The sequence below is a fragment of the Corvus moneduloides genome, chromosome 22 (genome assembly GCF_009650955.1).
Source record: "Corvus moneduloides isolate bCorMon1 chromosome 22, bCorMon1.pri, whole genome shotgun sequence".
NCBI lineage: Eukaryota > Metazoa > Chordata > Aves > Passeriformes > Corvidae > Corvus > Corvus moneduloides.
In genome coordinates, this window is record NC_045497.1 from 7,802,212 (window position 1) to 7,825,644 (window position 23,433).

Sequence of the window (23,433 nt, forward strand, 5' to 3'; positions counted from 1 at the left end):
CGGGATGTGCGTTGGGATTGGGAGCTCGCGGGTGGCGGAGGGGGGGGGAACCCGGCTCGCTCCGGCCCGAGCGGGTCCGTCGGATTCGTCAAGGTCGTTTTTAATGAGCTCCTTTGCAAACTCACTCTGGCAGCGGAGGCCGAGGCGGGAGGACGGGTGAGGGGGTGCTAAAAAAAAGCGGGTGCAGTCCCCAGAAAAGTCCCCGGGATGGAGCGAGCCCTCCCCGGGGGGGCGCGGGGGGAGAAGGAAGAGAAGGAGGAGGAGAGGGTGCTGGTGTCGGAGCACAGCTGGAGACCCTGCCCCACCGCCCGGAGAAGGCTCCGAGGTGAGACCCCCACCCAAAAAGGGGGATTCTGGGGGTGAGAGTTTTTGGGGGGCTCAGCACCCTGTTCCCCCCGTCGCAGGGTGCTTGGAGTGGGTGAAGCGGCAGCTTTTCCGCGTCGGGGAGGATTGGTACTTCCTCTTCATTCTGGGGTCCTCATGGCCACCATCAGCTTCACCATGGACATCATCGTCGCCAGGCTCTACGCAGGTAAACGAGGGGTGCCCTGGGGGGCTTCACCGGCGTTTGGGGTTCACCGAGAATATGGGGGGGGTCTTTTGGGGGGTGCATCTCCCCTCCCGACACCTCTCCTCCAGCCCACACGTGGCTGTACCGAGAGATTGGGGACATCGGGGTGCTCAAGTACCTCTCGTGGACCCTGTACCCCACGGCACTGGCCGCCTTCTCCACCGGCTTCTCCCAGAGCATCACCCCGCACTCCGGAGGTGAGCCAGCTGCACCCCGACCTCCCTGGTTCCCTAAAATTCCCCCTCGGTAATGGGGGACGTCTAAAATTTGGATCCTCCCCCCCCCTCCCCCAGGCTCCGGCATCCCAGAGCTGAAGACCATCCTGATGGGCGTGGTGCTGGAGGACTACCTGGCCATCCAGAACTTCGGAGCCAAGGTGGTGGGGCTGACCTGCACCCTGGTGTGCGGCAGCACCCTTTTCCTTGGGAAAGTGGTGAGAGATCCCCTTCTGAACCCCAGAATCCCCGGCGGTTTCAGTTGGTGCCGAGGTGGGGGGGACGCTCAACACTGTGTCCGCCCCAGGGTCCCTATGTCCACCTCTCCGCCATGGCCGCAGCATATCTGGGGAAGATGAGGACCACGGTCACGAGGGAGTATGAGGTGGGGGTGCCACTGCCCAAAAAATGAATGGAGGGATTTTATTTTACCACCCCAGAAAGTTGGGGTTGGGCCTAAACCCCCCCACCCTACAGAACAAGTTCAAGCAGCATGAGATGCTGGTGGCAGCACAAGCCGTCGGGGTGGCCACAGTCTTCGGGGCACCCATCAGCGGTGAGGACCCCCCCACTCCCACCCTGGGCACCCCTAAACCTCGCCCTGACCCTTTTCCCCGTTTTTCCAGGGGTGCTTTTCAGCATCGAGGTGATGTCCTCCCACTTTGCCGTGCGGGATTACTGGCGCGGCTTTTTCGCCGCCACCTGCGGCGCCTTCATGTTTCGGCTCCTGGCCGTGTTCAACAGCGAGCAAGGCAAGGCAGTGTGGGCAGGATGTACCCCCCCTTCCCCTTTACCCTCCCCCTGTGGCATTTTTGGGGTGCTCACCCCCACACCCTCATTCCTCTCCCCCCTCCCAGAAACCATTGCCGCTGTTTTTAAGAGTGACCTCCAGATTGATTTTCCCTTCGACCTCCTGGAGACCTTTTTCTTTGTGATTTTGGGGTACGGAGGGTCTGGTTTTGGGGAGTTGTCTGTGCCCTGCCTGTGCCCAGCCTGTACTGTACCTGCCCTCTCCTCACAGGACCATCTGCGGGATCGTGGCCTGTGCTTATCTCTTCTGCCAGCGCTGGATGATGGTGGCCGTCAAGAAGAACTGGCTGACGGCCAAGCTCTTGGCCACTGAGTCCGTACTGGGCATCCATCCATCCGTCTGTCTGCACCCTGCACCCTCTGTGTCCGTGTGTCCGTGCCCTGCAGGCTCTGTGTGTCCCTGTGTCCTTCCCATACACCCTGGGTGTCCCTATGTCCCCCCCCACACCCTGCCTGTCCATGTGTCCACCCCGTGCATCCTGCCCATTCCCTCTGAGTGTCCGTATGTCCACCCTGTGCACTCTGGCCACCCCTGCATCCACCCCATACACCCTCCACATCAACCCCATGCACCCCAAGTGTCCCTATATCCCCTCTCTGCATGCTGCCCACCCCACCCCATCCACCCTGGGTGTCCACGTGTCCACCCTGTGCACCGTGACCGCTAACCCGATCTGCCCCGGGTGTCCCTGGATCCCCCCCGTCCGTCCATCCATCTGTCCCCACGCCCCCAGCCTCCCGTGTTCCCCCTGCAGCAAACCCGTGTACACAGTGCTGGTGGTGCTGCTCCTCGCCTCCATCACCTTCCCGCCCGGCCTGGGACAGTTCATGGCCTCCAGGGTGAGTGGGGACACGGGGGGCTCCCTGGGGACCCCAAAACCTCCCACTGGGGGCTCAGGGTGTCCATTTGTCCATCCATCCAGCTCACCATGAAGGAATATCTCACCTCCCTCTTCGACAACCGCACGTGGGGCGCACTGGCCCCCAACGCCTCGGGGATGGCCAAGCCTGGGGGGCTCTGGCAGGAGTGGGACCATCCCTCTGCCACCATCTATGGCACCTTGACCTTCTTCCTGCTCATGAAGGTAACCATGGCCCCCCAAATCTCTGGCTGGGCCCCCCAACACAATGTCCCCATGGGGTGACCCCCCCTGTGTCTGCTGGCCCCCCCCAGTTCTGGATGCTGATCCTGGCCACCACCCTGCCCCTGCCAGCCGGGTACTTCATGCCCATCTTCATACTACGGGAGTTGGGGCCTGGGGGGACACGGGGGGGACAGCCAGCTGAGGGGGACATGATGGAGACAGGCAGGCCTGGGGAGGAGTGCAGGGGGTGCATTCAGCCCTTGGAGTGGGGGTACAAGGGGGTGTGGAGTACAGGGGATCCATCAGCTCTGGGAGGGCTGCAGGAGGGTGCTCACCTCTACCTCCACAATCTTTGGGGGTGGCTGCTGGGATCTTCCCACCTTCCCTCCTCCCCCAATTTTAGGAGCGGCCATCGGGCGCTTGATGGGGGAGGTGGTGGCCCTGCTCTTCCCACGGGGGCTCCATTCAGAAGGACCCCCACGGCCCATCATTCCTGCTGGCTACGCCCTGGCCGGTGAGTCTGGGGCTGGGGGGGGACTCCCCACGGGCGGGGGGACACCCACCCCCATCCCCTGACCCCCGCTCCCCCCCGCCAGGCGCAGCCGCCTTCGCGGGCTCGGTGACCCACGCGGTGTCCACGGCCCTGCTGGTGTGCGAGGCCACCGGGCACCTGGGCCACGTCCTGCCCACCGTGCTGGCCGTGCTGGTGGCCAACGCCATCAGCCAGAAGAACCAACCGTCCTTCTACGACGCCGGCATCATTGTCAAGAAGCTGCCCTACCTGCCCCCCATCCGCAGCCGGCACATTGCGTAAGCCCCTGCCCCAAAACCCCGTGTCTGGGGGGGATTCTCCAGGAAACGATGGAAATTTGGGGGGTTTTGTGCTCACCAGCTCCTACCGAGTGGCGGTGGAGGAGTTCATGGAGCGCCAGGTGGTGGCCTTGGCCAAGGGGGACGGTTTCCAGGAGGTGCTGGTGGCCTTGGACGCCTCTGCTGACACCGAGTACCCCGTGGTGGAGAGCACAGGTGGGATGTGGGGTCTGGGGGGTCACTGTCACCATGGGGGATGGCCAGCAAGTCCCTGACCCTGTGGTGGCCCTTCTGTGTCCCCAGTGTGTCCCCACAGTGCCCACTTGATATTCCCATGCTGTGTCCATACCATGCCCACGCTGTCCCTATGGGGTGTTCCTGCGGTGTCCTCATTCTGCTCTTTTGGTGTCCTTCGATATTCCCAGGATGTCCTGTTCCCGTTGCTGTCCACGTGTTGTCCCCTCGATATTGCCATGGTGCCACCTCCGTATTCCCATACTGTCCCCATGGTGTCTCTGTACTGTATCTATGCTGTCCCCATCCCCTTTGGTGTCCCCATGCTGTTCCCTCAACATTCCCATTCTGTCTCCATGGTGCACCTATGGGGCGTCCCCTTGATATTCCCGTCCTGTCCTCATACCGTCACCCTGCCTGTCCCTATGGGATGTCCCCTTGCTGTCCCCAGTCCCTCCCCCTGTTATTCCCATACTGTCCCCTTGGTGTCCCCCTGGTATTCCCATGCTGTCCCCATACTGTCCCCACTCTCCAGGGTCCCCCACGCTGGTGGGCACCGTCAGCAGGTCCCAGCTGGTCACCTTCCTCCAGAGCCACGAGCACCCTCAGGCCCCCCAAGGGGACAAGGTAAACGAGGTGGGGGGCACCCCACCGCACCCAAAAAGTTGCTTTTCCACCCCAAAATTAACATGTCACCTTCCCCAAGCTGGCCACCGTGGGGACGCTCGGGGACGACTGTGCCATCGAGCCCATCATGCTCCAGTTCTCCCCGTGGACCTCCCTGCACCAGGTTTGGGGAGGGGGAGACGTGTCCAGGGACCCCCCCCCCCCCCAGTTCTGTGTCACACTGAGGGGACACGGCGAGGGTGGCTTTGTCCCCATGTCCCTGTTGTCCCTTTCCCAGGCCTATCACCTCTTCCAGCTGCTGAAGCTGCAGCGAGTCTTTGTCACCCGCTCTGGGGAGCTGGTGGGAGCCGTGAGCAGGGCGGAGGTGAGGGGGAAAAAGGGGGGAAAAGGGGGGAAAAAGGGAAGAAAAGGGGGGAAAAAAGGGAGGAAAGGGAGGGGAAAAGGGGAAAAAGGGGGGAATGGGGGAGAAAAAGGAAAGGAAAAAGGGGGTAATGGGAGGAAAAGGGGCAGGGAAAGGAGGAGGAGGAAAAGAGGAGAAAAAGGAGGAGGAGGAAAAGTGGGGGAAAGCCCCCGTCCCACCTTCTCTGTCCCCTTCCAGCTGCGGAGAGCGATCGAGGAACTCGCCAACCCCAAGTGATGAGGTTTTGGGACCACAGGGGACCCCTCCCCAGGGATGTCCCCCATGGAGAGAGGGGGAGTCCTGACCCCCCAAGTGTTGTGGGGGGTCTGGGCTGGGGGCGCCGGTTCTCCAGCAGAGCGTGTCGTGCATTAAATTCATCAACCCGTCAATGCTTCCTCCTCCTTCAGCCCTGCCGATTTCTTTTGGGGGGAGTCACGGCAACCCAACGGCAACGCTTAAAACTCCCCCAAATCACCCCAAAACTGCTCCAGGACATGCACTGAAGCGCCCTGTCTCTGTGACGCCCTCCTATGCCCCCCCCCTCCTAAAATGATCAGCACTTAATTATCCTTATTTTAATTACTGCAATTAATAAGGGGGTGGGTGTTTAGTGACCCCAAAATCCGGGGGAAGTGGGGGGCTGAGACTCCCCAGCCCTTTGGCGACCCCCGGACCGGGGCGCAGCGGGTTTGGGCGGCGCATCGGGCGCTAACGAAGCCGTAATTAAACCCGGGGGGTTAATTAGGCGCGGCGGGGCAGGTTGGGCAGGGCGGGCATGCCCGGGCCCGGCGCAGGACGGGTGAAGCGGGGTCAGCGCCAGGGAGACACCCCAAAAGTGGGGCAGGAGCTGGGCTGGGCTGGGAGCGGGGCTGGGCTGCGGCACCCACGGGAGGCGCTCGGAGGGGCGAGGGGAAGCGAGGGGAAGCGAGGGGAAGCGAGGGGAAGCGAGGGGAAGCGAGGGGAAGCGAGGGGAAGCGAGGGGAAGCGAGGGGAAGCGAGGGGAAGCGAGGGGAAGCGAGGGGAAGCGAGGGGAGCGAGGGGAAGCGAGGGGAAGCGAGGGGAAGCGAGGGGAAGCGAGGGGAAGCGAGGGGAAGCGAGGGGAAGCGAGGGGAAGCGAGGGGAAGCGAGGGGAAGCGAGGGGAAGCGAGGGGAAGCGAGGGGAAGCGAGGGCTGAAGCGAGGGGAAGCCGAGGGAAGCGAGGGGAAGCGAGGGAAGCGAGGGGAAGCGAGGGGAAGCGAGGGAAGCGAGGGGAAGCGAGGGGAAGCGAGGGGAAGCGAGGGGAAGCGAGGGAAGCGAGGGGAAGCGAGGGGAAGCGAGGGGGGCGGTCCTCGGCCCCCCGAGGGCTTGGGTGGTCAGTGGGCAGCGCCCACGGGGGGCACCCCCAGCCCTGCCCGCTCACCCCAAAAGCGCGCTGGCCCCGTTGCCTCAGTTTCCCATGGCTTCCCCCGCCCCACGGGTTCCCTTGTCCGGCCCCGCCCTCGCACACAGGCGATAAGGGGCTGCGATAAGGAGCCCAAATCCGGGGTGTCCCCCCCCGATCCGGCTCCTCCGGGCGCCGCTGGACTTTGAGCCGGGATCGAGGCCGGCGCCGCGGCTGAGACCGACAAACTCGTTGACACCCACAGGCCAAAATGCCCCAAAATGGGGTGAAACCCCCCCAAACGGCGGGTTTTGCAGCACGATGTTGGTGCGCCCGCACCTCCCACCCGTCCCTTATTATGGTTTGGGGCAGAAAAAAAAAGTGAAAACCCTTTTTCCGGCGTTTTCCTACCCAGTTATTTGCAGGCTCCGGGCAGCCGGCGCGGCCGGGCTTTGGCTTCGGGGGAGCGGCGGGGGATGAAAAGGCCAAATTCCTCCTGGGTTTTGCTGGGGAAAGAGGCCCCGGATGGGAAACACTCCTGGAGCCGTGTGAAACCCCTAAAAATCCCTGATAACGCCCTAAAAACTTTAAACCCTTAAAAAGCCCTCTTTTAACCCATTTTAAACCCCGTTAAAACCCCTAAACCCCCCCACTTCTAAAATCCCCTTAACCCTCCCATAAAAATCCCTAAATAAAAACCCTTAAAAACATTAAACCCCTCTAAAAATAACTTAAAACCCCTTTAAAGCCCCTAAACCCCCTTACAGACCCTGGTAACTCCTTAAAAAACCTTACAATGACTGAAAAAAAAAAAAATCTTTAAACCTCCTTAACTCCCCCTTAATGCCCCCCAAAAAATCCTTAAAACACCCTAAAACCCCCTTTAAAATCCTCTTATAAACCTTTAAATTCCCTTAAAACTCCTAAAATCCAAGGGAAACCCCTCTCTCCTTTGCCCCCCAAATTCCCTCAATCTCTGTGAACCAGTGGGAAACACAATATTCTAGAAAACAAAAAAGCACATATTTTTATTCAAAACCCCACGAAAATCCCCATAAATCCCTGAAAAAAAGGGGGAAAAAAGCATCCGAGGTTTTTTTTTAAATTTCCCCCTTTTTTCTTTCCCAAACCTGACACGACCTTTAATTCCTCGCAATAAATATACAAAAATAGAATAAATTAGGTTAAAAAATACAAGGCAACACTGGCAGATCAGCATTAAAAGGGAACAAAACCACCCAAAAACCCGGTGGGAGAGGAATAAATAGGGAGAAAAAAAAAGCAAAAATAAATCAGTTTTGGGACTGAGCCCTTTTTTTCTTGAAATGTGGGGGAAAAAATAAGAAGAAAAATCCCTCCCCCAGCTCCAAACGAGCTTGAAATTCCATTTTTTTAGGGGGGAGGGCAGGGGCAGCACCTGTCTCATCCCCAAGCACGGGGACAGTATCAATAATAACACTATTAAAAAAACCCTTAATAATTACAGAAATAATAAATAAACCCCTCGGGGAGGAGGGGGGGTCTTCATGTGGTGTTCGGGGGTGTTTGGGGTCAGCCCGGGGCCCCCCCGGCGCCCGCCTGCTCCTGCAGCCCCAGCAGGCTGTAGGCGATGCGCTTCTGGTGCCCCGGCAGCCGCACCCCGATCCGCTTGATGTCCCTGGGAAAAGGGGAGAGGAAATCAGGACTGGTGGAGCAAAGAGCCTGGAACGGGGCTGGCAGGGGATGGGTCCAGCGACAGCCCCACCCCGGGCTTGGGGCATCCCCAGGAGCAGCGTTCCCGGCGCGTGGATGGGTGGGTGGGTGGATGGACATGGCTCATCCTGAGGGAGGGATGGACATGGCTCATCCCGAGGGACAGATGGACATGGCTCATCCCGAGGGAGGGATGGATGGATGGACATGGCTCATCCTGAGGGAGGGATGGACATGGCTCATCCTGAGGGAGGGATGGATGGACATGGCTCATCCCGAGGGACAGATGGACACGGCTCATCCCGAGGGACAGATGGACATGGCTCATCCTGAGGGACGGACGGACATGGCTCATCCTGAGGGAGGGATGGATGGACATGGCTCATCCCGAGGGACAGATGGACACGGCTCATCCTGAGGGACGGACGGACATGGCTCATCCCGAGGGACAGATGGACATGGCTCATCCCGAGGCATGGATGGACAGACATGGCTCATCCCGAGGGAGGGATGGACATGGCTCATCCCAAGGGAGGGATGGACAGACATGGCTCATCCCAAGGGATGGATGGACAGACATGGCTCATCCCGAGGGAGGGATGGACATGGCTCATCCCGAGGGACGGATGGACGGACATGGCTCATCCCAAGGGATAGATGGATGGACACGGCTCATCCCGAGGGATAGATGGATGGACATGGCTCATCCTGAGGGACAGATGGATGGACACGGCTCATCCTGAGGGACAGATGGATGGACACGGCTCATCCCGAGGGATAGATGGACGGACACAGCTCATCCCGGCCTCTCCAGCCAAGGAACATCTAATTTTATCCCATCCCCCGGGCTGCCAAGGCCACGGAAGTGGTTTCCGTTCCCAGCACATCCCTGTCCCACGGGAGCTGGAGGGGGGTGTGGGGACAGCGTGGGGACACATCACGGGAATGGCGTGGGGACAGTACGGGAATATCAAGGGGACAGCCCAGGGACAGCCCAGGGACAGGACTCACTCGCTGGTCATCTGCAGGACCTTCTCGATGGTGCTGTAGCCCGAGGCCATGAAGGTCTCGGTGTACTGGGGCATCCGGATGGACTCCAGCCACTCCGGGACGGAGCGGAATGGGACGCCCTCGGAGCCGCTGGTGCTGGGCAGGCGGATGGACACCCTGGGGAGGCGGACGGACAAATGATGTGCAAAACCAGAAAGATGCAAGAAAACGGCGCAGAAACGTGAGATTGGAAAAATGACGTGAAAACAGAAGGGTGTAAAAATGATGCAGAAAGGAAACGATGCAAAAAAACGGTGTCCAAATGGAGGGATGTGAAAAAATAATGCAAAAATGGGGAGGTGCAAAATAAAGTGAAAATGAGAGGCTGCAAAGAATGATGCAGAAATGAAGCAATGCAAAAAATGGTGCAGGAACGGAAAGGTGCAAAAATGGGGCAGGAATGAAAGGGTGGAATAAAAAGATGTGAAAATGGAAGGACGGAAAAATAACACAGCAAAAAATAACATGAAAATGGAAAGATGAGAAATTCTGCAGAAGTGGAAAGGTGAAAAAAATAATGCAAAAACTGGAAGATTGCAAAAATAGCGCAGAAGTTAAATGATGCAAAAAATGATGTGAAAGTGGAAGGTTAAAAAAATGATGCAGAAATGGAAGGATGCAAAAAATTATGTGAAAAAGGAAGGCTGGAGAAACACAGAAATTGGAAGATGCAAAAAAAGGTGCAGAAAAGAAAGGATAGGAAAATGATGCAGAAATGGGGAGATGCCAAAAAATAAATGCAAAAATGAGATGATGAAATGATGATGCAAAAAGTGGAAGTGTGAAAATGGGGAAGTACCAAAAAACGATGCAGGAATGGAGATGCCAAAAGCAACGTGAGAGTGCCGAGATGCAAAACCCAACCCAAACCAGCACCACGAGAGTGCAAAAAATGCGAAGATGAAAACAAAATGATGGAAAGATGGGCAAGGATCAGAGAATCCCAGACTGGTTTGGTGGGAAGGGATTTTAAAGCCCATCCAGTCCCACCCCTGCCATGGGCAGCGACACCTTCCACTGTCCCAGGCTGCTCCAAGCCCCGTCCAGCCTGGCCTTGGACACTGCCAGGGATGGAGCATCCACAGCTTCTCTGGACAACTGCTCCCTTCCCACTTCTTGTCCCCATCCCGGTGCTCCCTGCACTCACCGGGGGTCGAAATCCGCCAGTGCCTTGAGGGAGTCGGGGGCGCGGATGAGTTTGTCGAGGATGCTGACGATGTCGGCGAATTTGGGGCGCCGGGAGCGCTCCTGCTGCCAGCACTGCATCATCAGCTGGTAGATGGCCGAGGGACAGTCCAGGGGCGCCGGGAGGCGGAAGCCCTCGTTGATGGCCTTCATCACCTACACGGAGGAGGAGGAGGGTCAGTGATGGTCTCCCAAACAAGCTGCTCATTCACAGAATTCCAGAACCGTTGGGGTTGGAAGGACCTTAAAGCTCTTCTCATTGCAGCCCCTGCCATGGGCAGGGACACCTGCCACTAGACCAGGTTGATCCCAGCCTTGTCCCACCTGCCCTTGAACGTCTCCCAAAAAACTGGTGATGGTGGAGGGTGGGCTCTCACCTCGTGGTTGGAGAGCTCCCAGTAGGGCCGCTCGCCGTAGGACATCACCTCCCACATGACGATGCCGTAGCTCCAGACGTCGCTGGCGGAGGTGAACTTGCGGTAGGAGATGGCTTCGGGTGCTGTCCAACGGATGGGGATCTTCCCGCCCTACGGCAACACCGGGCTCAACCCTGCACCCCCAAAAGAGCCACCTCCACCATGGCCGACCACCTCGCCTTGTTCAACCACCCCAACATGGCCAACCGTGATGGACAATCACCCACCTTGGGCAACCACCCCAGCATGACCAACCACCCCCTCACCTTGGCCAGCCACCCTTCCATGGCCAACCAGCCACCCTTCCATGGCCACCGCCCCGCCGCAGTGAGACTCACGCTGGTGGTGTAGGTGGCTTCAGGGTCATCTTCCAGCACCCTCGAGAGCCCGAAATCGGACACTTTGCACACCAGGTTGCTGTTCACCAGGATGTTCCTGGCGGCCAGGTCCCGATGGACATAATTCATGTTGGCCAAGTACTTCATGCCAGCGGCGATGCCCCTCAACATCCCCACCAGCTGGATGATTCCAAATTCGCCCTCTTTTTCCTGGGAAAAGGAGAGAATCCAGCCTGGAATCCACCTGTTGTCCCACCTCCCATGGTGGGTGTTGGAGGTTCCACCACCCTGTGGTCGTTGCCACCACATGTCACCTACCCGCAGGAATTTATCCAGCGCCCCGTTCTCCATGTACTCCGTGATGATCATGAAGGGCTTGTCTGTACAAAAAAAGACCCCAAAATAGGTAAAAGCCCCCAAAAATATCCCTCCAACCTCCCCAAAAAAGTCACCTCCCCCTAAAATCTCTGAACCTCCTACAAGCCCTCTCAAAATCCTCAAAACCCCATGCCTGATGCCCCTCAAAAAACCCCAACCACCAAAACCAACCCCAACCCTGTAAAAATAATAAAAAAACTCCAACTACCCCCAAAAGCCCAAACCCTCCCAAATCCCCCCAAAAACCCCAGACCCCCAACTCGCCAAAAGATCACCTCCAATAAACATTCCCAAAATAACAAAAAGCCTCAACCCCTTACAGACCCCAATAACCCCCAACTGCCAAAACCCCAAAATAACTCCCCAAACTCCTACAAAAATCCCCTAAGCTCACCCTAAAACCTCCCAAATAAACTTGAATTCCCCCCCAAAAAACCCCCCAACCTCATCCCCCAGAACAACCCAAATTCCCCTTTGCCCAAAACCCCCTACTTTTATATCGCTTTTTTTGGGGCATTTTGCTGGGAAATTGATGTGGGATTTTTTGGGGGGAGGACAGGACATAGAGGCCACTCACACTTGGAGACGACACCCTCGAGGCGGATGATGTTGTGGTGGCAGAACTGTCCCATGATGGTGGCCTCGCTCAGGAAGTCCACGCGCTGCTTCTCCGTGTACCCCACCTTCAACGTCTTGATGGCCACCGGCACCTCCTTCCTGCCGCGCTTCAGGGTGCCCTTGTACACCTCCCCAAATTCACCTGCTCCGAAAAACACGGGGCGCCCTTAACCCCCCTGCCCCACCCCGATTTCGGGGTGTCTCTGGGGGGACAAAGCCACGCACCGGCGCCGATGACCTTCTGGCGGGTGATGAAGGACGGAGGGATCTCAGTGGTGAACTTGAGCATGGCTTGGTTGGGGTCTTCGTACGTGTGGGGATCAACGTAGGTCTTGAGGGGCTTCAGCTGGTCTGGGGGTGTCAAGGAGGGGGTCAGCACCCCTGTCACCCCCCACCCATCCCCGTTGTCCCCACTGTCCCACGGCTCACCTGACTTGGAGAAGTAGACATCCTCGGCGGATTGGCGTGGCCGCGACCTCCTCCTCCTGCGGAAAAGCAGCGTTTTGTCCCAAAAGATCATCCCTTGCCCATATTTGGTGGTGGGACAATGACATTTTGGTTTTTTGGGGGTTCTCTGGGGGGTTTGTCTCCTTACCGCCGGAGGATGTAGAGGATAGCGGTCAAGAGCAGGACGACAAAGACGACGCCGGCGACGCTGCCGGTGATGACGGCGGCCGATGCCGTGGCCTCGGAACCTGCGGGGACCCGGCCGGGTGAGCCCTGCAGCCCCTGGAGCCCCCACCCCGCACTCCCGACACCCCCTGGCCCCTCCTCACCCTCGGGCAGGGTCTCGAACTCGTGCTGGGGGCTGAAGGCCCCCTGGCCATCGGCGGTGAGAGCCTGGACCCGAACCACGTAGGCAGTGCCTGGGGACAGCTTGGGCAGGGTGACAGAGGTGCCCTCGCAGCGCAGCACCGAGTAGCTGTTCTCATCCACCTGGGGACATGGCAGGGTGACGCTGGGGTGACACGCAGGGAGGGGTGGCACGGGTGGGGCAAAGATGGAGGTGACATGGATAGGGAGGTGACAGGGATGTGACAGGGATGGGGAGGTGACAGGGATGGGGAGGTGATGTGGATCAGGGCAAGGATGGGGGGTAACACAGATGGAAGGGACAAGGACGAAGGGATGATGTGGATGGTGACATGGATGGAGATTGCATCGACAGAGGTGACACAGCTGAGGGCAAGGATGGAGATGACACGGATGGAGGGGTGGGTTTGGGGGTCACCTTCTTGCTGTAGGTGACCTCGTACTTCCAGACCCGGCTCTGCTGCCGCAGTGGCACCGTCCAGGACAGGACCAGGCTGGTGGCCGTCCGTCCGTCCAGGCTCACCGATGTCACCCGGGGGGGCTCTGCCGTGGGGACACATAGGGACGTCACTGAGGTGTCCCTGGGGGGCCAGGGACATCAGGGAGGTAGGTGTCCCCATGGGGGATAGGAACATCACAAAGGTGCTCCCATGGGGGACAGGGACAGCAGAGATGTGTCCCCACCACAGAGGGAAGGTGTGGGAGCCGCCGGTGTCCCCTCACCCGTCTGGTTGACGCTGATGGTGGCGCTGGCCACGCTGCGCTGCTGGCTGTAGGGGGACACCCCGTTCCGGGCCTCCACCGTGAAGGTGTAGTTGACGTGTGGCTCCAGGTCGGTGACAGTGACCCCCATCCCCGTGAGCCCCCGGGGGGGCTGCGAGAACCGGACCCCCCCGTCGCAGGGCCGGCACTCGCCGCTCTCGGGCCAGCACTGCTCGCAGGTGACGCTGTAGGTGACGTCCTCGCGGCCACCGGGGTCGGCGGGGGGGGCCCAGCGCAGCTGCACCGCGGCCCCCAACCCCACGGCCGTGACGGCCTGGGGGGGCGAGGGGGGCCCTGCAGGGGACACAGGGCGGGGTCAGGGGACAGGGCGCTGCCGTGCCTCAGTGTCCCCCATCCGAAGGTGACTTACGGGTGCAGGGGTGCTCCGGGGGGTCTTCGGGGGCCCGGAAAAATCCGTCCTCACACGGGCAGGTGGCGGCGGCGGCTGGGGCGGGCAGGGTGTGGGGGGGACAGGGCTGGCAGTCCCCTGAGGACACCGCAGCCTTGAAGGTGCCAGGGGGACAAGCTGGGGGGGACACACAAAGTGACACCGGTGAGATCCCAAATCCCGCTCCCCATCTGCAGGGTCAGCACCCAGCAGGTGGTGGGGGGGGAGCACCCCACAAGCACCCAGGGAGGAGTTTAGGGGGGTTCTCCTCATTTTTGGGTCCAACATCTCATTTCTTCAACTCAAATGGGGAATTTTAGGGTATTTAATCTTATTTTGCGGCTTTTACTTTATTGGGACCCTCCCAGCCCACCCTTCACCTGGCTGAGCTCTCCCACACTCACTACACTGGTGATGCTGAAAGATGAGGATCCAGGGCTGGGAATTTTGGAGCCAACACCTCATTGCTCCAAATCAGGAATTTTTAGGGCATTTCACCTCACTTCTGCAGCTGCTGCCCCACCCTCCTTCCACACTCACTGCACTCAAGGCTGAGGATCCCAGACTGGGAATTCTGGGGCCAAACCCCCGTTTCTCTTCCCTCCCACCTCATCCCTCGGCACACACCAAGCTGGCCCATCCTCAGACCCCACTCAGTTCGCCCCGAATCCACACCTTGGCAGGAGTCTCCCAGGCTCTGGAAGCCGGCCCGGCACAGGCACTCCCCGATGGGCACGAGCCACTCGCCGTCGGCGTTGCAGTGCAGGGCCGGCGCCTGCTCCGCCACCGCCTCGGCCACGCACGAGCCCCGCACCTCGGCCAAGGTCTGCGAGTCCGCCCCGGCCACGGTCTCCGGGAACTGCGCCATTCCCCGGACCACGGCCGGGCACCGCTTGTAGTAGACGCGCACGGAGAGCAGCGCCACGCAGGCACCCAGGTCCTGGAAGGCCAGGTAGAAACCCTTCCTCCGGAGCGGCCCCACCGACCGCACCTCCACGTTGAGCTTCACGTTGCGGGTGGCGAAGTCCTCCTGGACGGTGATCTCGTCCGGAGCGATGGTGTCGATCTTCCTGAACTGCCGCTTCTGGAAGTTGGTGCCGTAATCCACGTCGGACTCGGCGTAGTAGAGGTTGAAGGTCTCCTTGCAGGAGCCGCCGCCGGCCGTGGGGAAGCTGTTGCAGTCGCGCACGGTGAACTGCAGCTCGATGAAGATGCGCTGGGCCACGCCGCGGTAGATCCAGTTGGTGCGGAGCCAGTTCTCCTGCTCGCCCTCCAGGACGTTGCACACCGAGTACATGTAGATCAGGGAGTCGTTGAGGACGTTCTGCAGCTGGTCCCACTGTGCCCCGGAGACAGAAACAGGGCTATGGGGGGGAACTGAGGCGTGGCCCCCCGTCCCCAGGGATGGGCTTGTCCCCATCTCCTTCCCCCTGTCCCCATCCCCACGGAGGTCCCCAGACACATCCCGGAGGTCTCCAACCCCATGGATGTCCCCGTGTCCATCCCCATGGGTGTTCCTGGTCCCAACCCAATTCCAGGTGTCCCTGTCCCCATGCCCATGGGATGTTCCTGTGGTGGTCCCTCCCTGCAGATGCTCCTGTCCCCATGGGTGTCCTGTCCCCATTCCCACGGATGCCTCCAGGCCCATCCCCAGCGATGTCTCTATTCCCATGGAGAGGTCCCCATTCGCTGTCCCCATTCCCCACGCAGAGGTCCCCATCCCCATCCTGGCGCTGGCCGCTGGATCCGGGGGTGCTCACCCCTTTTCCGTAGGGATGGGTGAGCCAGCCCAGCTCCCCGTGTGCCTTGGCGAAGTCCAGCAGCACCACTGTGGGAGAGCAGAGAGGAGAGGCACGTCAGGAGATGCCACCAGCACCCATGGACGGCCCCAGGACCTGCACGTGCCACCAATACACCCCTTCGGCCCGTGGATGTCCACCAGGACCTGTGCGTAAACCCTGGGACCCACAGATGTTTCCAGGACCCGTGAACGTCCCCCAGGACCCACAGACAACCCCAGGATGTGCAAACACTCCTGGGATCCACAGATGTCTCTGAAATCCATGGATGTCCTGGGCACCCAAAGATATCCCCGGGACCCAGAGATGCCATCAGGACCCACGGATATCCCTGGAACCCACGGATACCAGGAGGTTCCATGGATGTCCTCAAGACCCCTGGATGCCCCTGGCACCCTCAGATCCACCCCATCCCCACAGACATCCCCAAGAGCCACAGATGTCCCCAGGACCTCCAAACATTCCCAGGCCCCACAGATGTCCCTTGGGTCCACGGAACCCCGCATTCCCGGGAGATTCCGCTGGAAGAAGCCCCCCGGGGCCGCCCCCAGAGGCGGGGAAGCCGCGGGGCCCGGCGGGACCTGCCCTGGCACGCCGAGGGCGGTGGCCGGATCCAGCGCCGGGAGAGGAAGAGGAGGAAGAGGAGGCCGGGGAGGGAGTGGGGCCCCCCCGGTGAATCACCCCCCAGGAATGTGCCCGGACGCCCGGGTTCAGCGGCGGGATGGGTCCGGCGGGACGGGGGAATTTCGGGACGGATGGGCCCCCCCGGCTCCCACGGCTGAGCACGGACGGGCTCGTGGCGGGTCCCGAGAGGGTCAAGCCTGGGGGGGACCCCAAAACCTCCCTGGGGGGAACCCCAAAAACTGCCTGGGGGGGGACACGGGTGGCTGCACCGTCCCCCCCGCGCCGTGCCCGGGGTCAGGAAGGATGCCGGGGCGGATATCCCGGTTTTCCTGAGGCTGGAAATCCCCCCCGCGAGCCTCCGGAGAGCGGAAAGCGGCGGGAGCCGGAGCCGGAGCGGGCGGGGGGTTCCCTGCGGGTGCCCCCGGGGGTGGCTCTGGGGACACTCCTGGGGCTGGGGCTGCTCCCGGGACAGCGCCGGGGCCGCGCCCCCGTGCCCGGAGTCACCTGTACCCCCCGCCACCACCACCACCACCACCACCATCATCAAATTCTCCGTCGCCTTCGTCACCCCGGCCACGGCCGCCACCACCTCCAGAGCCACCACGAATGCGGCCACCAACTCCATCACCGTCCTCCCCGCCACCCCCGCGCTCCGCAGCGGCATCCCCGTCCCATTCCCTGTCCCCTTCCCTGCCCTGCCCCAACCCCATCCCGCCCCAATCCTGTCCCGATCCCAGTCTCGGTCTGAATCCGAATCCCATCCCATTCCCAAAGTGAGCCCCAATCCGACCCGCTCCGCTCCCATTCCTGTCCCCATTCCAATCCCATCCCCGTCTCCACCTTAATCGGCATCCCAATCCGAAAATGAATCCCATCCCAACCTCGTCCCTTCCTCAATCTCACTCTGAATCCCAATCATAATCCCAAAATGGATTCCATTCCAATCCCAATCCCACTCCATTCCCTCCTGTTTAACTCCATTCCCCACCTCAGCTCACCCCAAATCCCACTGGATCTCGCCCTTGCCAAGCAATGGGAACCAATCCCCCATGAATCCCCAAATCCCACCACTCTCCCTTTCCCCCCACGCACTTTCTAAACCCCAAATCCCAATATTCCCTCTTGGGAAGCAGCACTTTGGGAACACACCCCAAATCCCCCAACTGCCACGGGGTGACCCCCTCTGCTGTTCCCCCAGCACTTCCAAAATCCTCATTTTAGGGTTTTTTACCCCATTTTTAGTTTTTAGGGAGAGTTTTCCGTCCCAGCCTCCGATTTATTTGCATTTGGGGCTGGATTCTTCCCCCTTACCCTCGAAAAAGGACGGATTAAAGCCGGCAGACAGAACTTAAAGAAATTTAATCTTTAAGAAACTAAAAAAAGTGAATTTCCCCCCCTTTTTTTTGCCCAGCCCTCCCAAACTAAGCCCCAAAATCACTGCGGGAAGGGTTGCGAGGTGGAGGCCGAGACGCTGCTTGTTTTCTCCCAGCAATTTTTTGGGATTTTCCTGACATTGTTTTCCAGCTCTCTGGCCGGATCCTACCCGGCCCTGCACCACCCATGGGAAACGCTGCATTTTAAGGTGATTTTCTCCTTCTTGGGGGTTTATTTTTTAATCCCCCCTACCCTCACCCCTCTGCCAGCATCTTTTGGGGGGGCTCCCGGCAGGATCCGGCGCCGGCGCGTCAGTCGGACGCTCGGCATGGGAAAAGTTGCCCCAAACTCTTGGGTTTCCCCTTATTTGAGCTTTTTTCCTCCCCATTTACAATTCTTTTCTCCTCTATTTTAGTTCTCCCCCTATTTTAGCTTCCCCCACCCGTATCCTTAACCCCCCACCACCTTTTAAACTCCCCCCCACCCTTACTTTAACTTTCGCCCCTTAATTTAACTTTCCCCCTTTTAATTTAAACTTCTCCACCCTTAACTTCAACTTTTCCCCTAATTTTAACCTTTTCCCCCTCAAAACGCGCTCCGGCACCTGCCGATTCCGCACCGCACCCCAAACCGTGAGGGGGAAGGAGGAACCCCCATCACCCTTTAGCCTCTGAGCGCTCCCCAACCCCTCAGCTCGCCCCAAACCACCCGAATTTACCCCAAAACCACCCCACCCTTGGGGGGTGCCCACAATAAAGGAGTTTCGGGGTGTTCCCACCCCCCAAAAAAGAGCGGGGGACTCACCTTCCTCGGCGGCCAGGGGGCTGAGGGCGGTGAGGAGGAGGAGGAGGAGGGTGAGGGCCGGCGGGGTGCTCGCCATGGCGGGGCGGCTTCGGGGGGTCCCGGGCGCGCCCCACGAGCGGCGGCCCCGCGGGGTGTGCGGGGGGTGTGGGGCGCGGGGCCGCGCGCCCGCTCCTGTTCATTCATGCCCCGCTGACGTCACCGGCCACGCCCGCTCTTAAAGGCGCAGGAGCCGCTCCCAGTACGCACCAGTACGGCACTGGGAGGGCGCGCGCCCGAGGGTGGGACGCGGCCGAGTGGAGGAGAGCGGGGGGGTGTGGGAGCCCCCCCCAAAGTGGGGCACGGCCCTGGAGGGGGTTTGGGGGTCCCGCAGCCCCGCGGGGACCCCCTGGGCCCGGCCCCGAAGGGGTGAACGCGACCCCCCCCCCCCCCCGCCCCCTCCCCTTTCATTCATGAATCGGCGTGGGAAGGGCGGGGGGCGGCAGCCAATGGCTGCAGGGGGCGGGGCCACGCGGTTACTACCGGCCACGCCCCCCGCCCACCAGTTCGATACTGGGGGGTTTTGGGGGGGACCGGTTTGGGGGGGCTGCCCGGCCCCCTCGGGCCCCAGCGCCCCAAATCCTCAGCACCATCGTCCTCATGATCCCGCAGCGCCCCAAATCCCACAGCACCCCAAATCCCACCACCCCAGCACCCCAAATCCCTCAGCACCCCAAATCCCACCACCCCAGCGCCCCAAATCCCGCAGTACCCCAAATCCCACCACCCCAGCACCCCAAATCCCTCAGCACCCCAAATCCCACCACCCCAGCGCCCCAAATCCCACAGCACCCCAAATCCCACCACCCCAGCGCCCCAAATCCCTCAGCGCCCCAAATCCCACCATCCCAGCGCCCCAAATCCCACAGTACCCCAAATCCCACCACCCCAGCGCCCCAAATCCCACAGCACCCCAAATCCCACCACCCCAGCGCCCCAAATCCCACAGCACCTCAAATCCCACCATCCCAGCGCCCCAAATCCCTCAGCACCCCAAATCCCACCACCCCAGCACCCCAAATCCCACAGCACCCCAAATCCCACCACCCCAGCGCCCCAAATCCCTCAGCACCCCAAATCCCACCACCCCAGCGCCCCAAATCCCGCAGTACCCCAAATCCCACCACCCCAGCACCCCAAATCCCTCAGCACCCCAAATCCCACCACCCCAGCGCCCCAAATCCCACAGCACCCCAAATCCCACCATCCCAGCGCCCCAAATCCCACAGCACCTCAAATCCCACCACCCCAGCGCCCCAAATCCCACAGCACCCCAAATCCCACCACCCCAGCGCCCCAAATCCCTCAGCGCCCCAAATCCCACCATCCCAGCGCCCCAAATCCCGCAGTACCCCAAATCCCACCACCCCAGCACCCCAAATCCCTCAGCGCCCCAAATCCCACCATCCCAGCGCCCCAAATCCCACAGTACCCCAAATCCCACCACCCCAGCGCCCCAAATCCCGCAGTACCCCAACTGCTGCACCATCCACAGCACCCCAAATCCCACAGTGCCCTCAATCCCATCACCCACAGCACCTCAAATCCTGCACCATCCGTTGCACCCCAAATCCCATAGTGCCCTAATCCCAATGAATTCCAGCACCTCAAATCCCGCAGCAGCCCTGTCCCCATGATGACGCAGCACCCCAAATCCAGCATCTCCCATAGCACCCCAAATCCCAGAGCACCCCCAACCTCTGCAGCACCCACAGCACCCCTGTCCCTGTAATCCCTCTGCAGCCAAACCCCCCAGGATCCACAACAGGCTCAGCACCCCCATTCCATGAGCCCAATGAACCCCCAATCCCCCAGCATCTGCAGCACCCCAAATCCTGCAGCACCCCCATCCCATCCCCAGGATCCCACTGCACCCCAAATCCCCCAGCACCCCCAAATCTTCATTACCCCCAGCACCCCAAATCCCCGGCACCTCATTCACCCCCAGTCCCCCCACGCCCCTCAGCACCCCCATCCCAACCCCGAATAGGAGGACTCAAGCCAGCCGGGGATCTTTTTCATAGAAAAACGCAGATTTTAGCAAAAGAGCACCTTTACCCCTCCCAGCCCCCCAAACCCACCCCAAGAGGGGGCTCAGATCGGGGGGTCCCCCTTGTCCCCCGGGGTGATGCCGGCGGTCACTTGGTCGCGCCGCCAGAGCCCCTCGACCAGCGCGTCCAGGACAGGGGCGACCCGGGCCAGCCCCGCCCGGGCCCTGCCGGCCCCCGGGGCTCCCCCCGCCCGCAGCACCCGCAGCCCCCACGTCCCCTCGAAGGCCCTCACGTCCCCCTCCGTCACGGCCGCGTGTGGGGCCAGGTCGAATCTGGGGTGGGGAGGGGACACGGGGTCAAGGGAAACAGCAACACCCTGAAAAATCCCCCAAAAACCACCTAAGATTCAACGGGAGTTGTAAACCCATCGGTGTAATGAGGTGTGAGTGTTCTCTGCCTGCCCAGGGATTGAGGGGTTTGAAATCTGGGGGTGCAAACCTGGTTGTGCGGGGACACGGGGTCAAGGGAGACACCAACACCCCGAAAAATCCCCCCAGAAAGCACCTAAAAAGAAATGGGAATCGTGAATCCATTGGTGTCATGAAGTGTTGCACGTTCTCAGCCCGCTCAGATAACAAGCGCTGAGAAATCTGGGGGTGCAAAGCTGCTTGGGGGTCAAGGGAGACCCAAAAACTCCCCCCCAAACCCCCTGAAAATAAGCGGGAGTTGTGACCCAAAAAAAAACCCCAAAACCCCCTAAAAAGTCAATGGGAGTTGAGGACCCGTCGATGTAATGAGTGTTGAACATTCTCAGCCGAACGAGGCATTGAGTGGTTTGAAATCTGGGGGTGCAAACCTGCTTGGGGGGTGGGGGGCACAGGGTCAAGGGAGGCACCAACACCCCAAAAATCTCCTCTAGGGTGACAAAACCCCCTAAAGCAGGAGCTGTGAACCCATCGGTGTAGCGAGTCGTGCACGTTCTCAGCCCGCTGAGATACCAAGCGCTGAGAAATCTGGGGGTGCGAACCCACTTGGGGGGGGGAGAGGACACAGGGGCAGGGAACTCCTAAAGAAAAGCCCCAAAACCCTGACAAAATCATCAGGAGTCGGGGATCCATCGGTGTAACGAAGTGTGCCCGTTCTCAGCCCCGGTGATGCCAAGCGCTGAGAACCCCGGGGGCGCAATCCCGCTCCGTGGGGTACCGTGACCCCCCCAGGGAGACACCCCAAAAGGATACTTGGTGCCCACGACCACCCTGACGAGGCCGCGGTCCCCGGGGCCCAGCACGCGGCCCATGAGCGCCGGCAGCTCCTCGAAGGACGCGCGGTCCGTGAAGGAGAACAGGAACAGGGCGGCATCCGCCTCCTCCTTGCAGGCCTGGGGACGGGGACACCCCCTCACCGCGGGGTCCTGGATGTGTCCCCCACCCCAAAGCGTGTCCCCCTCTCACGGGCAGCAGATGCTCGAATTTCCTGAGCGCTCCGTCGCCGCAGTCCCAGAGGTGCAGCTGGAACAGGACGGGGCGGCCGCTGGCGCGGGGCTTGGCCGGCCAGAACAGCGTGGTGGCCTCGATCCCTGCGGGGACAGGCGGCACCGTCACCCCCGGGGACCCCGCGTCCCCCCCAGGGGGTACCCAGGGCCTCCTGGTGGGCGGGGGGCGCGGGGAATCCCCCCAGGACGTACCCAGGGTCTCGGGTTGGGCGGGGGGCGTGGGGAATCTCCCCAGGGTCTCGTGGTGGGCGGGGGACGTGGGGGATCCCCCCCAGGACGTACCCAGGGTCTCGTGGTGGGCGGGGGGCGCGGGGGTCCCCCCCAGCCAGGCCACCAGCGCCGTCTTGCCCACGCCGCTCCGTCCCGCCAGGAAGAGTTTGTAGGTGACCGTGGGCACGGCCAGGGCGGGCGGCAGCGCCGGGCGCTCCAGCAGACCTGGGCAGGGGGCTCAGGGTGACTCTGGGGGGCTGGCAGCCCGTGCTGGGGGGCGCGGGGGGCACTCACCGAACGCTCTCCGCTGGTTCTTGTGGAGGATGGAGTCCAGGTAGGGGCGGCCGGCGGGGGACAGGAGCCAGCCCGGCTCCAGCTCCCGGTCCTGCTCTGCCATGGCCCCCAGACCTGGGGGACGGGAAGAGCCCCCCCTTCCCCCATGGGGCCACTGCACCCCGCAGCTGTGGGGTCCCCTTCTGACCCCACCCCTGCATGGGGTCCCTAAACATCCCCCTGAGGCCCAGCATCCTCCCATGGGGTCCCCAGAACCACCGATGGGGTCCCTGACTGACCCCCTTCCATGGGGTCCGTGCCCTCCCCATGGAGTCCCTGCATCCTCCCATGGGATCCCTGACTCGCCTCTGGGGTCCCAAAGCCCTCTCTGGGGTCCCTGTGTCCCTCTCTGGGGTCCCACCACCCTCCCATGGGTTTCCTGACGCCACCATGGGGGTCTCTGTGCCCCCTGCGACCCCTGCACCCCATCACAAGGTCCCTGACCCCACCAGTAGGATCCTGCCCCCCACCCCCGGGGCCCCTGCACCCCCTACCGGGTCCCACCACCTTCCCATGGGTCCCCTGCCCCTCTCGGATCCCTGTGCCCCACTTCGGGGTCCCTGACCCCCCTCAGCGTCCCACCGTCCTCACAGGGGGTCCCTGACAGCCCCACACGGAGTCCCTGCACTCCTTCGTGGGGTCCCTGACACCTCCACGGGCTCTGTGCCCACCCAGGTGACTCCGTGCCCCCACAACATTTAAGAGGGGAAGAATTCGGCCCCGTGTCCCCCTCCCCGGACCCCCTGCCCCCCCAATCTCTCCCATGTGTTGCCCCCCACACCGATTTTCCCGAGCGGCCCCTTTAAGACGCGGCCCCGGCGCTCACCTGAGGCCGCTTCCGCCTCGCCGTGGCGTCACGAGGAGGGGCGGGGCACAACGGAAGCCACGCCCCCCAATCACTGCGCGTGCGCGGATGGCCCGGGGGGCGCGCAGCGCGACCCCGACCCGGCGGGTTTTGGGGGGTCCCGAGCTCCAGCCCCCCCGGCTCCGGGGCCCCCATCCCAAATTACTGGCACTC

The 23,433-nt window shown here is 61.4% G+C and overlaps 3 protein-coding genes across 7 annotated transcripts; 1 reads left to right on the forward strand and 2 right to left on the reverse strand.

Moving 5' to 3' along the window:
* Positions 1–40: 40 nt before the first annotated feature.
* Positions 41–5,146, forward strand: CLCNKA (chloride voltage-gated channel Ka). The gene is given in 20 exon segments (XM_032131821.1): positions 41–325; positions 405–467; positions 470–532; positions 640–768; positions 865–1,004; positions 1,094–1,171; positions 1,264–1,342; positions 1,413–1,538; positions 1,644–1,728; positions 1,808–1,909; positions 2,352–2,436; positions 2,520–2,681; positions 2,771–2,833; positions 3,078–3,195; positions 3,278–3,491; positions 3,574–3,707; positions 4,261–4,352; positions 4,432–4,515; positions 4,630–4,716; positions 4,951–5,146. Coding segments are annotated over 20 exon segments (2,061 nt in total). The 5' UTR covers positions 41–207; the 3' UTR covers positions 4,990–5,146.
* A 2,489-nt stretch (positions 5,147–7,635) lies between these two features.
* EPHA2 (EPH receptor A2) lies at positions 7,636–18,674 on the reverse strand. Its single transcript, XM_032131794.1, is given in 18 exon segments — positions 7,636–7,769; positions 8,816–8,971; positions 10,002–10,195; positions 10,417–10,566; positions 10,794–11,003; positions 11,112–11,173; positions 11,749–11,931; positions 12,015–12,140; positions 12,219–12,274; positions 12,385–12,484; positions 12,566–12,725; positions 13,021–13,145; positions 13,326–13,658; positions 13,735–13,890; positions 14,428–15,091; positions 15,513–15,580; positions 18,354–18,453; positions 18,456–18,674. Coding segments are annotated over 18 exon segments (3,030 nt in total). The 5' UTR covers positions 18,537–18,674; the 3' UTR covers positions 7,636–7,663.
* A 1,727-nt stretch (positions 18,675–20,401) lies between these two features.
* CPLANE2 (ciliogenesis and planar polarity effector 2) lies at positions 20,402–23,316 on the reverse strand. 5 transcript variants are annotated; one of them, XM_032131880.1, is made up of 6 exons: positions 23,242–23,316; positions 22,377–22,490; positions 22,155–22,307; positions 21,832–21,956; positions 21,619–21,758; positions 20,402–20,712 (listed from the first exon to the last, which is right to left on the reverse strand). In XM_032131880.1, exons 2-6 carry the CDS (start codon positions 22,477–22,479, stop codon positions 20,484–20,486), a joined length of 750 nt encoding a protein of 249 aa, XP_031987771.1. In that variant the 5' UTR covers positions 22,480–22,490; positions 23,242–23,316; the 3' UTR covers positions 20,402–20,483. The 5 variants fall into 5 exon arrangements, with proteins under 5 accessions (XP_031987771.1, XP_031987770.1, XP_031987769.1 ...); XM_032131879.1 differs by having other exon boundaries at positions 22,377–22,513; positions 23,242–23,270; XM_032131878.1 differs by lacking the exon at positions 23,242–23,316 and adding an exon at positions 22,104–22,127 and having other exon boundaries at positions 22,179–22,307; positions 22,377–22,866.
* Between the last annotated feature and the right edge of the window lie 117 nt (positions 23,317–23,433).

Coding starts and splice junctions, on each gene's coding strand:
- CPLANE2 (XM_032131878.1), bottom strand. CDS start 22,617: ATGGGAGGATGCTGGGCCTCAGGGGGATGTTTAGGGACCCCATGCAGG. Junction 21,957..22,103: donor CGCCCACCACGAGACCCTGG/GGAGATTCCCCA, acceptor CTGTCCCCGCAG/GGATCGAGGCCACCACGCTG. Junction 21,759..21,831: donor AATTCGAGCATCTGCTGCCC/GTGAGAGGGGGA, acceptor CCCCGTCCCCAG/GCCTGCAAGGAGGAGGCGGA.